We start from the raw sequence: 14120 nt of genomic DNA on the forward strand, positions 1-14120 counted from the left end.
CGATCACAGCTCTTTCCCCAAATCTGGAAGCAGTGCCAGAGTCTCATCGACACCGTCATCCGAGCAGCAGTGTCAATGGATCAAGGCTGACACACAAGGAAACCAATCTGTCATTCCTAGCCTGGACTTTGCACATCTGGGATGGGAGTCGTGGGAAGCGGCGTGTCCCCGTGTGGCCTGGTGCGATGATGACACTGGCTGCCCCCATGGAGAATTCTGAGACGGGCTTGGGAGCATTTGGAGGAGGAGAATCTGGGGCCACTGTGACTGGGGTCTTCCCTGCTTAATCAGGGTGATCTCTTCCTTGCTCGCGGGAAATGTGTTCTGAGCGCCTCCCATCCATTCTGTGATGGACGCAGAGGTTCAGTGACGTCATCTTCATAGGCCAGAGGGACACGTTTACCCACTCACGCAAGCGCACTCATCCATAATCTCATGAGCATTGATTAGGTGCCTACTGTCTCCCAGGTACTGTGCAGAGGAAAGCATTTTGTGATGCATTTCCTTAAGGAGAAAAACAGGAGACAGAAGATAGTGTCTGTATTTTGTGGAATACTTACCAAGACACAAAACGACAGAGCAAGTGGCCTGGGGTCACTGGACAGGAGACAGACTGATACAGAGAGAAGGAAGGCAAAGATGAGAACCCATGCCAGAAACAGTGCCCAATGCTCAGCGTTCTATGGTCATAAACACCTGTGGAAAGCGTACCCTGGAGCTTGGGATGGCCTCTCAGGGCCTCAAGGACATGATTAGGCCTAAAGAGTGGTGGGAAATAGAGACAGGGAACCTGTGTGGGATATTGTCTCAAGGCCAGAAAGCACAGTTACCACACAGGTGGTGTCCCAGCCCAGTGTTTTTTTGTTTTGTTTTGTTTTGTTTTTTTTTTTTTTTTAGCTTTAATTTTTATTTTTTCAGCATAACAGTATTCATTATTTTTGCACCACACCCAGTGCTCCATGCAATCTGTGCCCTCCACAATACCCACCACCTGGTGCCCCCAACCTCCCACCCCCGACCCCTTCAAAATTCCCAGATCGTTTTTCAGAGTCCATAGTCTCTCATGGTTCACCTCCCCTTCCAATTTCCCTCAACTCCCCTCTCCTCTCCATCTCCCCTTGTCCTCCATGCTATTTGTTATGCTCCACAAATAAGTGAAACCATATGATAATTGACTCTCTCTGCTTGACTTATTTCACTCAGCATAATCTCTTCCAGTCCCGTCCATGTTGCTACAAAACTTGGGTATTCATCCTTTCTTTCTTTCTTTTTTTTTTTTTTTACAGCTTTATAAACATATATTTTTATCCCCAGGGGTACAGGTCTGCGAATCGCCAGGTTTACACACTTCACAACACTCACCATAGCACATACCCTCCCCAATATCCATAACCCCACCCCCTCTCCCAACCCCCTCCCCCATCAACCCTCAGTTTGTTTTGTGAGATTAAGAGTCACTTATGGTTTGTCTCCCTCCCAATCCCATCTTGTTTCATTTACTCTTCTCCTACCCCCTCAACCCCCCATGTTGCATCTCCTCTCCCTCATATCAGGGAGATCATATGATAGTTGTCTTTCTCCGATTGACTTATTTCGCTAAGCATGATACCCTCTAGTTCCATCCACGTCGTCGCAAATGGCAAGATTTCATTTCTTTTGATCCAGCCCAGTGTTTTTAAGTAGCTGTGTTGACCCTGACCTTCCCCTCTCAGGCTTCAGCTTCTCGCTTAGGAAAGGAGGAGGCTGGACCTCAGTCATGTTTTCAGGACCAAATGATACTGCACACAGTAATCACATACGCTTTTGTCTACCCCAGGTCCATGTCTGCATCAAGGGGGTACATAGTCCTCCAACAGCTGTCCTCCCCCGTTCCATGGGAATAAAGTCTAGACAGGATGTTTCCCAGACTCCCTTGGGCCTCCGTGTGGCACGTGACTAAGTTCGGAGCAACGGGTTCTGAGAGGACACGGTGTATGTGTTTTCTGATGGGTGCCTTCTATATGAATATATAAGCATCCCCTCGCTTCTTTTCCTTTCCCTGGATGGAAGATGGCCGTCCTCGGAGCAGCTGCCCTGGGCTCACAGGGAGAACCCATGTTGCCAATGGTGGAGTCACCTATCAGGTATCAGCTCTGGGTTTACCTGCTTCCTTGAGATAGGAATGAACTTTATCTTATTTAAGCCCCTGTTTTTTGGAGGGCCTCTGAGGTAGCAGTTTAGCTGGTAGATAAACCCTTCCAGGGCTTGCCCTAGTCGTCTGGGTGGTTCTTTCTTCTTTCTTTCTGGGCTAACCCCACAGTCTAGCGGGACAGTCAGCCCATCTGTGATCAGCGCAAGGACCGCAAGAGCTCTGATGGGTCCCTGGGGGAGGAAGATGCTGGGCACCAGAATTTCTGGATGAATGGAAGGAATGAGGCCGGGTGGAGGCTTGTTGAGGACATGGGATGCTGACTCCTGTTTTAAGGAATAAGAAAGCCAGACACTCCCCACAGGCGACTTACCCGCTCGGCTCCAGTCACGGTGTACGCGTGCTGACTCACCAGGCCATTCTTCAGGCTCCTGGCCACACCTGTCGGCTTCAGAGGAGGAAAGGAGACCAAGCATTACACATTCACAGCTTCCTCAGAGGAACAGAGAAGCACAGTTCAATCAGCAGCTAAACTGTGGCACTGGAAAGGCATAGGCTCCTGGAAGTCTTTCCTACAGGGACTGAGTTTGCAGGCTGTTGGGTGGTTGAGGCCCCAGGAGTGTCATACCTCTGGAGACTACCCCGTTTCTGACAGAACCCCAGAGTCCCAGGCCAACGTGGACTGCTTCCTCCTCCAGTCCCTCGTCAATGACAGGCGGCACAAAACACATCGGCTGGGTGTCTTGTAGGAGCCCGGAACACCCAGCACCCCTACACTGTGAGCAACTAAAGTACATGCTAGTTTTTAGGGGGTGTTTCAGATAGGGGGGCATGACCCAAAGCCCACATGTTTAGAGAGCACAGGAAATATTCTCATGGATAGGGAGATGGCTGTCTCAGAATAGACTCCAAAATAATTTGGAGGGTCGTCCTAGCTTTTCAGGACAGGACATACTGACCTTGAGATGCCGCCCTTGGAGCCAGTGAGAATCAAAGGGCTGCCCAGTCCCTCCGGACCCCATTATGCCTGGTCACACGGCTGTGCTAGGCAAAGGCTGCAGGGTCAGGCCATAAGCGTTTGAACCCAGCTCAGCCACTTACTGGCTGTGTGAGGCTGAGAGTTTTCCTCAGCCTCTCTGAGCCCATCTCCTCTTCTGTAAGTGAATTCTGCAGCCCGTGTCTCAGAGGGAGGGCTGCTGTGAGGATGACATCAGGCACAGTGCCAGCGCCCCATGGCGCCCGCTTGGCCATGCCCCTTACTAGCTGAACTGGCTGGTGGTTAGATACTCCTGGGTGAGGAGTCGAGTCTGCTCACCTCGGCCAGGGTGGCGCAGGTAATCAGGGAGCCTGCCTTGGCTGCTGTCTTCACCATCGTCACCAGGTCAGAAGGAAAGGTCAGGTCGATGTTAGTGACCACTCCTCCCGTGAGGTCCACCAGGGCATCAGGAAGGAAGCCGTAGTGCAGGTTGGCATAGGACCCATGGAACCTAGAAGAGAGAAGTCACGTCAGCCCCTCTAAGGCCTTTGGTGAGATGCTCCAGGAAGGGAGCTTGCACACCTGACCGCTGCGTATCGCCCAGTGAAGGATCGCCCAGTCTAGCCCCGGACCATGGCCACCTGCCATCTATTTGCCTGGATGAAGGTTCTGCCGCTGTCCCTCCCCTGGTCTCCTGGGGCTGGGCTCTGCCTTTGGCTCGGGTCATGATCCCAGGGTCTTGGGATCGAGCCCCACATTGGGCTCTCTGCTCAGCAGGGAGACTGCTTCCTCCTCTCTCTCTCTCTCTCTGCCTGATTCTCTGCCTACTTGTGATCTCTGTCAAATAAAAAATAAATAAAAATCTTTAGGGTGCCTGGGTGGCTCAGTGGGTTAGGCCGCTGCCTTCGGCTCGGGTCATGATCTCAGGGTCCTGGGATCGAGTCCTGCGTCGGGCTCTCTGCTCAGCGGGGAGCCTGCTTCTCTCTCTCTCTCTGCCTGCCTCTCTGTCTACTTGTGATCTCTCTCTATAAAATAAATGAATAAAATCTTAAAAAAAAAAAAACTGGTTCTAAATCTTATCTTCCTGTCTTTCCCTCTCCCTGACCCAGTGTTACGCCCTGACTGACTCTTATCTCTGGGGTATTTACTTAGTCAAAGACAAAGCCTGCTTTTGATAATGGTCATGCCCAATTGGGTCTGAACATCTGACTCCTGATTTCCCACAGGTTATTCTGGCTCTGGTCCTAGAGTAGGAGTGGCATTGCTGAGGGTCCTGGAAGTTCACAAAGACTGGGGTTCTGGAACCCATTCTGGAGCCCACCAGCATGACCTCCCCAACTGTAAGAGCCCCTTCTTGTTGAGGCACTCAGGGGCCCTCCCTAGATTTCAAGAGGGCGGCCCTGGAGCCATTCCATAAAAGAGCCAGGACCTGGCTCGGCAACTTCAGGCCCACTGCTTCAGTGTCTGGGGGCCCCGTCTGAGGTCTTGGATTCACAGCACCCACAGTTGCCACAGAGAGACCCAATGCATGGGGAAAGCCAGCAGCCTCTCTCTTGCCATCTCTCCACGATGCCCACAAACCTGTTTCAGCAGCAGCTGGGTTTTTGACAAGGAGCTATCTCTCTGCTTCACAAACATGAGCTCACAAATCCTGCTGATGCTTCAGGAACATGGCAACTATTCTTAGCCCCCTTTGCTGACAGGAAACAGAAAGGGAAGGAAAGATAGAGACAACTGTGTTCACCACACCTGTCACTATACCTTGTCACCTGGGCCCAGGAATTTGGAGAGTGCCTTGTTCTCATCTCTGGGCTGCAGCCTCATTTGGGGGAAGTATCTATCTGCCCAGCTATGCGAGGAAAGAGGGAAGAATTCAGACATCTACCTCAGAATCCGAAAGGACGCTAAAAAGCTGGGATTCTTAATTGCCCAGATTCTATGCAGGGTGATACGCAACCTGACAGATGTTGTCCTGCGATTTCCTATGTTACAACCTCTGGAGGGGGTGTGTGTGAAAACCTGCCGATGTAGATCTGATAGACTCAACCAATGCATTTCCAGACTTCCCAGTTGCCAGGAGAGTTGAAAGTTTGGGATGTGTGTGTTCATTGGCCTACATTCGTGGGTGGGGAGGATGGTCATCTCCATGGGGATGGATGGGTTCTCCATGTTTGTGCCTGCCTCTGAGTTCCAAAGAAGCAAAAACACAAATCTTTTAACATAAAACTGACAGCATTAAAGGATGATGGTCAAACCTGGGATAAGGAGAACAGTTCTCATCCCAGCTTGGTCTCAAACACCATGTGACCTTGGGTTGCTCTGCATATCAGTTTCTTTATCTTTCAAAGGAGGAGGCAGGAGGACTTGAGGCTGACAGAGCCCCCTTCCAGCCCTGAGAGCTCTCATTCCATTGCACTCACTCCTTCATTCTATGGTTCCCTTCTTCGGATAGAGGGGAAAGCTTTTAAACAGCTTACTAGTTTGAAACATTTTATCCTCCACTAGATTTCTTTAGGCGGTGGAATGTGGATTCCGGGTCCAGTTTCCCATTTTCTTTTCAAGCTGAATGATGGCTTTAGGTCGACTGTTAACAAAATGGGGTCAAAGTCATCATTTCATTCCACGAGGTTTCTAATTCTCCAAGTGAACTGGCACGCTCCCCTTTTCACAGAAGGAAAAAAAAAAATGAAGCCCTGAAGTAGTGAGAGCTGAATCCACACTGGAAAGAAATGGCAGTGTTTGGGTAAGTAGCTTAGAAGCATATTAACCTCCCCGAACATATGGATCGGTTCAACAACCTTGGCGGTTAGCTAGGGTTCCTTCTCAAATGCTAATGAAGAGCTCTTCTTGACACTGGAAATGAGCAATAGCTTTAGTTTTCTACAAATAGGCTCAACAGACAGAATGCAAAAAAAAAAAAAAAAAAAGAGCTCTCGAGATACATGGCTGTTCAGATCATGACCTTTAGAAAGACAGGTCTTTGGGGTTTTTAACATCCTTCGGGCCCAGAACTGGACCCAGCAGGGTCTTCAGTCTTACTAAGTAATGTCCCTGGGCAAATCACTGAAAACCAGAGCAGATTCAGGCTAGCGATTACCATCACATGACTACTGAAAGTCTTGGCTTCCCATCCTGTAAAATTTGGTTGGTGATGATGATCTTTAGACAACCTGATTTGGTGATACTCCACTAATTCATTTTCTCCTGAAAGGGATGGTCCCTTTGTCTCTTAGCATTGATTTCTAGCTCTGATGTGTCCCGCACAGTTCTCTGTGACATTGACCATTTCCACTTAACACATACTCTTGCTCATACCTACTTAAGCCAGTCTCAGAATCTTTGTCCCCGTGCCAAGCACAATGCCTGGCCTGTGGTTAAATGCTCAGTACACATCTTCTGAATACATGTAACTCAAAGAGTCTAAAAAAAACATATGAATTGGGGTGAACTTGAGCCTGTTAACACTAGAAGGTAGTCCTTGCATCATGACACTTGGACCATAGAATAACCAGTGACACCTGCACTGCCTACCCCACCCCCCAGCACAGATACCATCTCATAGTAGTCATACCGGGCCCCCAACTGCCCGACCTCACTTTGAGCTGTCTTGCCCCTAGGTCTTTGTTTGAATCAATACCATGGTTGGGAAGAACTCTCCAACACATCCCCTTTCTTCTTACTGAAATTCTATCCAAACTTCAAGGCCTCACTCAATGCCCCGTCCTCTATACAACCTCAGCCTGACTCTCTGTGAATCAGAAAGTCAAGAATGTTTTCTCTCTCTGTCCTTCCCTCAGACTTTGACCATCGGCGATGCTATTATATTTTTTTTTTAAGATTTTATTTATTTATTTGACAGAGAGAGATTACAAGTAGACAGAGAGGCAGGCAGAGAGAGAGGGAAGCAGGCTCCCTGCTGAGCAGAGAGCCCGATGCGGGACTCGATCCCAGGACCCTGAGATCATGACCTGAGCCGAAGGCAGTGGCTTAACCCACTGAGCCACCCAGGCGCCCCGATGCTATTATATTTTACCTGGGCTCTTATCCCAGCCCTTGCAATAACAGTATTATTAGTACAGACCTCTGTTCAGTCCTGCCCTGCCCACCCCTTGTTATGTGTCTCTGGGTTCCTCCCTTGGCCCCAACACAGCCTTGCAGGCAGTGATTTTTTTATGGGGGATGCCCAGCCTGGTGGCAATGGCTCTGATGCTCCCAGGGCATCACATGCATGCAGAGCTGTCAAAAATCCTAGGGTGAGCTGCTATGCAGCATCCATCAGGGCCAGCAGTGGGCAGGCAAGGCAGCGCTGAGGCCCTGGTCAGAGGGGTGGGCTACCCTTACTTGGCATAAGCTTTCTCCAGCAGGCAGGGCCAGAACTCTTGGTTGTTGCTACAAGGACGCACAAAGAGGTACTCCTTTTTCAGGACAGGCAGGCGATCATCAACCACCACTTCCACCCACTGGCCACACTGCCAGAACTGGAAGAGAGATGAAATATATGCCTTAGTGGAACCGGGGCAGAAGGGAGCGTCTGGACCCCCAACCCACGCCAAATAATAACCACTGTCATGACATGACCTCATCAGTGTCACAACAAACTCTATCCAAAACAAAATCCTGGGCCAGGTCAGTGGGCAGGGGCCAGGCATGTCAACTGCATTGGACAGATGAGTCACAGATCAAGTGAGTCAAGGAAAATACAGGCTGCGTGGAGAGAGACTTGGGTTTTAGTTAGGCTTTGCTGCTAACTCTGGCCTCACTTTGGCAAATCCTCTAGGAGCTTCAGACACTTGAAGCTTGGGCACAAAATGGCAATAGACGGAACAGATGCTGAATAATGAGGAGACTGGTAGATACAGAGTGTTATCACAGGGGAGAGGAGAGCCTATTGGGAGCCAAAGCCTCGAAGGAGGAGGCAGGACTGAAACAGGTGGCAAGGAGGTAGGAAAGGCATCCTAGATGGCAGGGACAGTGTGGGCAAAGGCCTGAAGGCTGGATGATGAGGACTGCTCAGGAGGACTGAGCAGTGACAGGCTCGCTCTGGCCCTCTTCAGCTCATGTGAAGCTGGCCCTACCATCAGAGCAGCAGAAATGAGACTGAGTGGCACGGCTACCGCTAAGAGTGCAAATGAACCAGATGTTCCTCTCCAAAACAGACCGCTTTAATCTTCAGTGTTCAACTCTTAATGGTTCACCGGGGGACATCACCAAATGAGGAAAATTCCTAACAAAGCCAGCCAGTCTTTTGGAGTTTCTTCATTGGTCTCCCGTGTGCCGGGTAAGCAGCTGGTCTTCTAGCTTCAGGCCTGAGCCTTGATGAAGGCAAGTCTCTGACAGGTGGGCTCAGAGTAAAGCTAGGTGGATGTGATCTCTCATCTGTTTGGCAGTGACGGGAAGCCATCCACATGGCCTTTTCCACAGCTGGATATCCCAGATGCTGGGCCACTGTATCCAGCTGAGGATGCACTTTCCAAGTAGAGTTGGAGACAGAGACAGAGATGTCAGTGGAGACAAAGCAAAGATGTTTTTGTGGTCATTAATGAGCTCAGTATGCTGCAGCTGGTTCTGGCACAGCTGTGATTTGGGTCCCTAATGCAGTCAATTGTGTAGAGAGGTGAGGTTAAGAGCCAACAGGGGTGTTACAAGGAGGGAGACCAGGAAACATGTTTGAGATGCCAAGGAAAACTAGAAGTGGGGTACTGGAAAAACAGTGTGATCTGGATGGCAATTTGTAGGAGACAGTGGCCAGTCACTGGAACTGTGCTTGAGTCCTGGTTTTCCCTTTAGTTATCTGAACAACAGATATTGCGTAAGACACTGAATTCTCTGAGTCTCAGTTTCTCTGTGTTCTCAGTTTCTCATCTGTCAAATGGTGATAAAGAACCTCCTCATAGGGCCGTGACTGGGGTCAGATGAGATGGTGAACATGAGATCCAGCTTTGAACGGAGAAACTATTTTTCCATAGCTTCTTTGTTCAGCACCTAGGATAGTGCCTGGTGCAGAGCAGACTATCAGGAATGAGTGAGTTCTGACTTGAATGAGCTCCTCTGGTTGGTTTTCAATGAGAAGTCCCCTCCATCCCAGTATTCCCACATGAGTAATGCTGACCAAACTTGCTATCCTTATACAAAGGGAGCACCAGATAAGATCTTGTTCCCAGGGGCACCTGGGTGGCTCAGTGGGTTAAAGCCTCTGCCTTCGGCTCAGGTCATGATCTCAGGGTCCTGGGATCGAGCCCCTCATCGGGCTCTCTGCTCAGTGGAGAGCCTGCTTTCTCCTCTCTCTCTCTCTCTCTCTCTCTCTCTGCCTGCATGTGATCTCTGTCTGTCAAATAAATAAATAAAATCTTTAAAAAAAAAAAAAAAGATCTTGTTCCCAGAATGGGTCGAGAATGAGGCCACCGATGTGCATTCCTGGTTCACCCCATTAGGTGAGGAGGGCTGGCATATGAATAGTGTCTGGACCCTCAAAGAGGCATGCTGGTGCCATTTTGTCAGCACCCACATGTCTGAGGGACGCCAGAAGTGTTTTGGGCAAAGCAGCCATGCTGCCTGGGCATTGGATTCTTTTTTTTTTTTTAAGTTAATTTAATTTTAATTTTTATTTTTATCTTTTGGGGGGGCATTGGATTCTTTCCAGAGTGTAGAGCCCAAGCTCAGAGTGATGAGAACGGATGTATAGAAGTCAACACCTCAGCTTTTTCTGGAGAACTGTGGAAATTTCTTACCATTCAGAAGGGCAGAGAGAGTTCTGTCTGGGCCTCAGTTTCTCCTAACCATGTGTTACTACCAATACTTGCAGGCTGAAGTAAGCTCAGATAGTAAACCTTGTATCTTCTAGCTTACTTCTTGTTCAGTTCCTTGGACCACCAGGATCAGCATCCCCCGGGAACTTGTTAGGAGCTCTAGTAAGCAAATAGTTGAACTTCAGGAAGAGAGATCAAAATAAAGGAGGACACCCAGAGATAATGAAGGGATGTTTAGTTGAGCAGGAAAAGGAGGTAGGTCTTCAGAATGAGAGGGCTCACTGAATTCCAGACAAGATTAATTTAAAAAAGGCAGGTATGGAGACAAATTCCAGAGAAATTTCTGAACACCAAGGAGACAGAGTACCTCTCCTAAACTCACAGTTTGAAAAAGCATGTTGCAAACAAAGCCAAGAGCGTAGATTAGCACTGGATTTTTCTTTTGCAACATTGGAAGTAGGAGACAAAGGAATAGTTTACAGATATTTGAGGAAAGGGAATGGGATCCAAGAATCCCAAACCCAACTGGCATATTATTCATAAGTAAGAGCAAACAAACAAAAAAAAAGTGACTGGAAGAAATCATTCAAGGAACTACTTACTTAACGAGGATGAAATTAGAACAAAAATCTTAAGAGGGAATGAAGGGTGAAAGCAACGATGGTGGGCAGTGAGGTTTAAATATGCTTTGTATAAGAAACATGGTGACAGTGAAACTGAGGACGAACAATGATGTAACAGGAAAACATAAATGACAGGAAGCTGAAGTAGCAATGCGGATATCAGATAAAAAGGAATTCAAAGCCCAATACATTAAATACAAAAAAGAGGGATAGCGTGTGAACTTTATTCCAACCACAAGATATTAAGAACATAAACCTTTAAGCATCACAGAATAGAACAGGAAAAGTTTAAAGCCTAAACATCCAAAAACATAAGAGGAACCCTCCAAGGTATAGCTTTGGGGAAGAACTTCAATTCACCTCTTTTAGGACTTGATTAAATCAAGCAGACAAAAAAAAATAAGCCAAGATAAAAAAAAAAAAGTTAATTGCAGAAACAACAGTCTGCAAATTGGAAAGCTTGAGTCCACATGTAAAACTTTTGCCCACCAGATATTCTCATATGTCCATGAAGCATTTGCAAAAACTGTTGTAGAATTGACATAAATAAAACCTTAATAAATCCCCCAAATGTTTTATGAATATATTCTGATCATAATTTAAATAATCTAAAACTCTACAACCAAAACTTAACCAAAACCAAAAGTATATTATCTTACAATTAATACAGGTAGTTCCAGATGATTTAACTATTGTCTGTTTTACTTTGAAAGAATAGATAAGCAATGATTAACAACCAATTGTTCAAATTATTTCAGATCAAGGTATGTAAAAGTCAATGGACACAGTGTAAAAAGCCAACATAACTCCAACATAGTCAAAATAACTAGAAAACAATTCTATATATGATATTGATGCAAAAATTCTAATAAAAATTTTATCAAATTGAATCCCACAGTGCATCAAAAAAAATGGCACAGCAGGAGAGTACATCACTAAAATCAGGAGAACATAGGACTTTGCTCTTGTCATTCTTATTTAAGATTGTGACCCTTTAATTAATACAACAGAGCAAAAAGAGTTCTAGAAATATTAAAAATAGAGACAATTATCTTTACTTGCAGAGAATATCAGTTAATTAAAAAAACACACACAAAAAATGAAACTAATCAAGAAACTTGGTAAGGTGGTTAGATATAATTTAATATATAATAAGGAGTAGCTTTCCTCTTGTCAGCAACATCTAGTTAGAAATGAAGGGGGAAAATCTCATTCATACTAGTTACAAAATTGTAAAATATTTGGGTATATATTTAATGAGAAGGCTGTCACACCAATATGGAAACATAACTATAACATTTTATTCAAGGGCTTAAAAACATTTTATTGAGATTCTGAATAGATAGAAAGATAGACCACATTTCTGGGAAGGAATAATTAAAATAATAAAAATGTGATGCTTCCAAATTAATACATAAATTTAATGCTGCTCCACTCTGCATCACAGTGGCATCTCTTTTTAATTAGACACAATGATTTTAATATTCTCATGGAAAAATAAATGTGCAAGAATTACCAAGATATTTTTGAGGAAAGAATAATGAAGGAAAACTTATTCTACCAGATGTTGCATCTGATTCTAAAGCTCCTGTAATCCAAATAGCAAAATATGGCACAGGGACCAACAGAGACAAAGGCTCAATGATGTACAGGGTTCTTGATTAATGATTTTTTTTTTTTGCTAATTGTTTCTGCCATTTCTTTTTATTTACATGAAAACATTTATTTTTCCTCTCATGCTTCCTATGTGCTGCCAGATGTTGAGCTCAAGTCCTTTAATAGAGAGAGACAAGTAATTAACACATAGGTGACTCTTCCATCTTAAGCTAGCAGACCACAAGGGTGTTTAAGATGCTCGCCTCCCTGTGCTTTCAGAGAACCCATCCACGCAAGGAGTGTCCCAGCAGTGCACATACCCGGAAACGGAAGATCCCTGCATACTGGTGTGAAAAGCTTTGGTCCATCAGGATCTTCTGCAGATGCTGCTGGTTCAGAGTCAAGGAGCCCAGCGCTGCCAGGAACCAGCAATCTCCTGCAAGGGAATGTAAGCCATGAGAGTTCTACTGAACACATCTCGAAGCCCCACCCCACACATTTCACAGGTCTCCATATGCCTCCTTCTGAATAATGCTTTTTTTTTTTTTTTTTCCCTATCCGAGTGGTCAGAACTGGGGAAGGTCTCACTAGGGCCAGTTCCAAACAAGATAGAGAAGGAGCTGGTGGTGATGGGGGTTAGTGGTGTGGGGATGATGGGGGTTGGCATGGCTGGAATGAAGGTAAAGGGGGTTCGAGGGATGGTAATGACGATGATGAGGGAAGTGAAGAGAGACTCAGCCAGGCTTCTGCAGGGCTGGTGGGCCAACCTGCCTCTGATTCTCATTTTGCCAGAGATGCCCAGAGCTGAAGTTCTAGGAAATGTTGTTGCCAGAGTGAACAGTCCATCCACAGCAGCACCAAGGATGATGATCTTGCCTCCTCAGAAGCTGGGGTAGAACTCTGGGGTCTGGGTGGGCACCACGCTTTGTCTTTCCCTACCTGGAGAAAAGATGCTGAGTCCTTACCAGCTTCTCCTTGTTGGATGTCAAATCTGCTTGCACCTTCCAGGATGAAGTAAGGCTCTGATTTCCCGTTTAATATATCCTTAGGCAAGAGGGAGAAAAGCCATGAGCATCATTCATTCCTCTGTGTCTCCAGGTGGTACCTAAGACATCACTCACTTTGTCTTTGAGGGGTAGAGGTTAATTCTTAAATAGGTGCCTAAAATCTGAGTTAGGAAAGTTCCCCTCATTCTTCTGGTTTGATTGCTATCAGGAAGGCAGGTGTCAAAGGGGTGGCGTATGTAACTGACTAGACAGGCAAGACATGCATAAGCAAAATGCATGAGGAGATGAACGTAAATAAGGACTCGGGGTCCTTACATCAAATAGCCCTCCCGGTTCCAACAAGCAGTGTTTTAGTAACAGGTTATAAATAGCCCCCCCCCAAAGAGATATATTTATTACAGGACACTTTTATAAGCATAATAAAGCTTTCCTTGTGGAATGCCCCCTCTCGGAAGTCAGTATAGGCTTTCTGGGATCCAGGTGCTCTACAGGATAGATACAAGACGTGTTACTCATACCCTCGCCTACTCTCTGGCGAACTCAGAGACTGATTCTGGAAGAGCCCGGATCCCTTGTCTTGGATGCTGTTACACCACGCCTGGTCGTGTCCTGAATTCTGACACTCGGAGCCCCTGGCAGCCATAGAAAGGGGTTTGCCAGAGGGATCTGCAGGGCTACCATGTCTGGGGAGAATCTGCGGGAACTCTCAGCAGACACAAGGACTGTGAGAGCTCCTGAAGGGGCTCGCTTGGGCCCAGGGTCCCCAGGCACTCCCCAGCTTTCCCCTACTGGAAGTCTGCAGGATTACCTTCAGCGCCCTCTCTGTGCCTGGGGCTCTTCTTGCATTTCCACTGCATAAATTTGTATTTGCATACTCTGGTAATTGTTCCTGTATCATTTCTTCTCACATTGACAAATAAGTCCCCAGAGAACAGGGCCACAAAGTGGAAATGGATTTATTTCCTCAACAGCCATGAATGTGCAGAGCCCTGTGCCTTGAGACACCTGCCAGCCCTTTTTAAACTGCCGGTTTCCTGGTGGGGA

The 14120-nt window shown here is 46.7% G+C and overlaps 1 protein-coding gene across 1 annotated transcript in view; it reads right to left on the minus strand.

Annotated features, from left to right (window-relative positions):
* CAPN13 (calpain 13) overlaps nucleotides 1-14120 on the minus strand; it is an 80355-nt gene that overhangs the window by 37570 nt on the left and 28665 nt on the right. Inside the window, exons 3-7 of the mRNA XM_047747148.1 lie at nucleotides 13035-13113; nucleotides 12390-12505; nucleotides 7446-7582; nucleotides 3444-3615; nucleotides 2502-2576 (exon numbers count right to left, since the gene is read on the minus strand). Coding sequence (XP_047603104.1) covers nucleotides 2502-2576; nucleotides 3444-3615; nucleotides 7446-7582; nucleotides 12390-12505; nucleotides 13035-13113 — 579 coding nt within the window. The remainder of the gene's footprint in view (nucleotides 1-2501; nucleotides 2577-3443; nucleotides 3616-7445; nucleotides 7583-12389; nucleotides 12506-13034; nucleotides 13114-14120) is intronic.

Source organism: Lutra lutra, chromosome 9, assembly GCF_902655055.1.
Source record: "Lutra lutra chromosome 9, mLutLut1.2, whole genome shotgun sequence".
Classification (NCBI taxonomy): domain Eukaryota; kingdom Metazoa; phylum Chordata; class Mammalia; order Carnivora; family Mustelidae; genus Lutra; species Lutra lutra.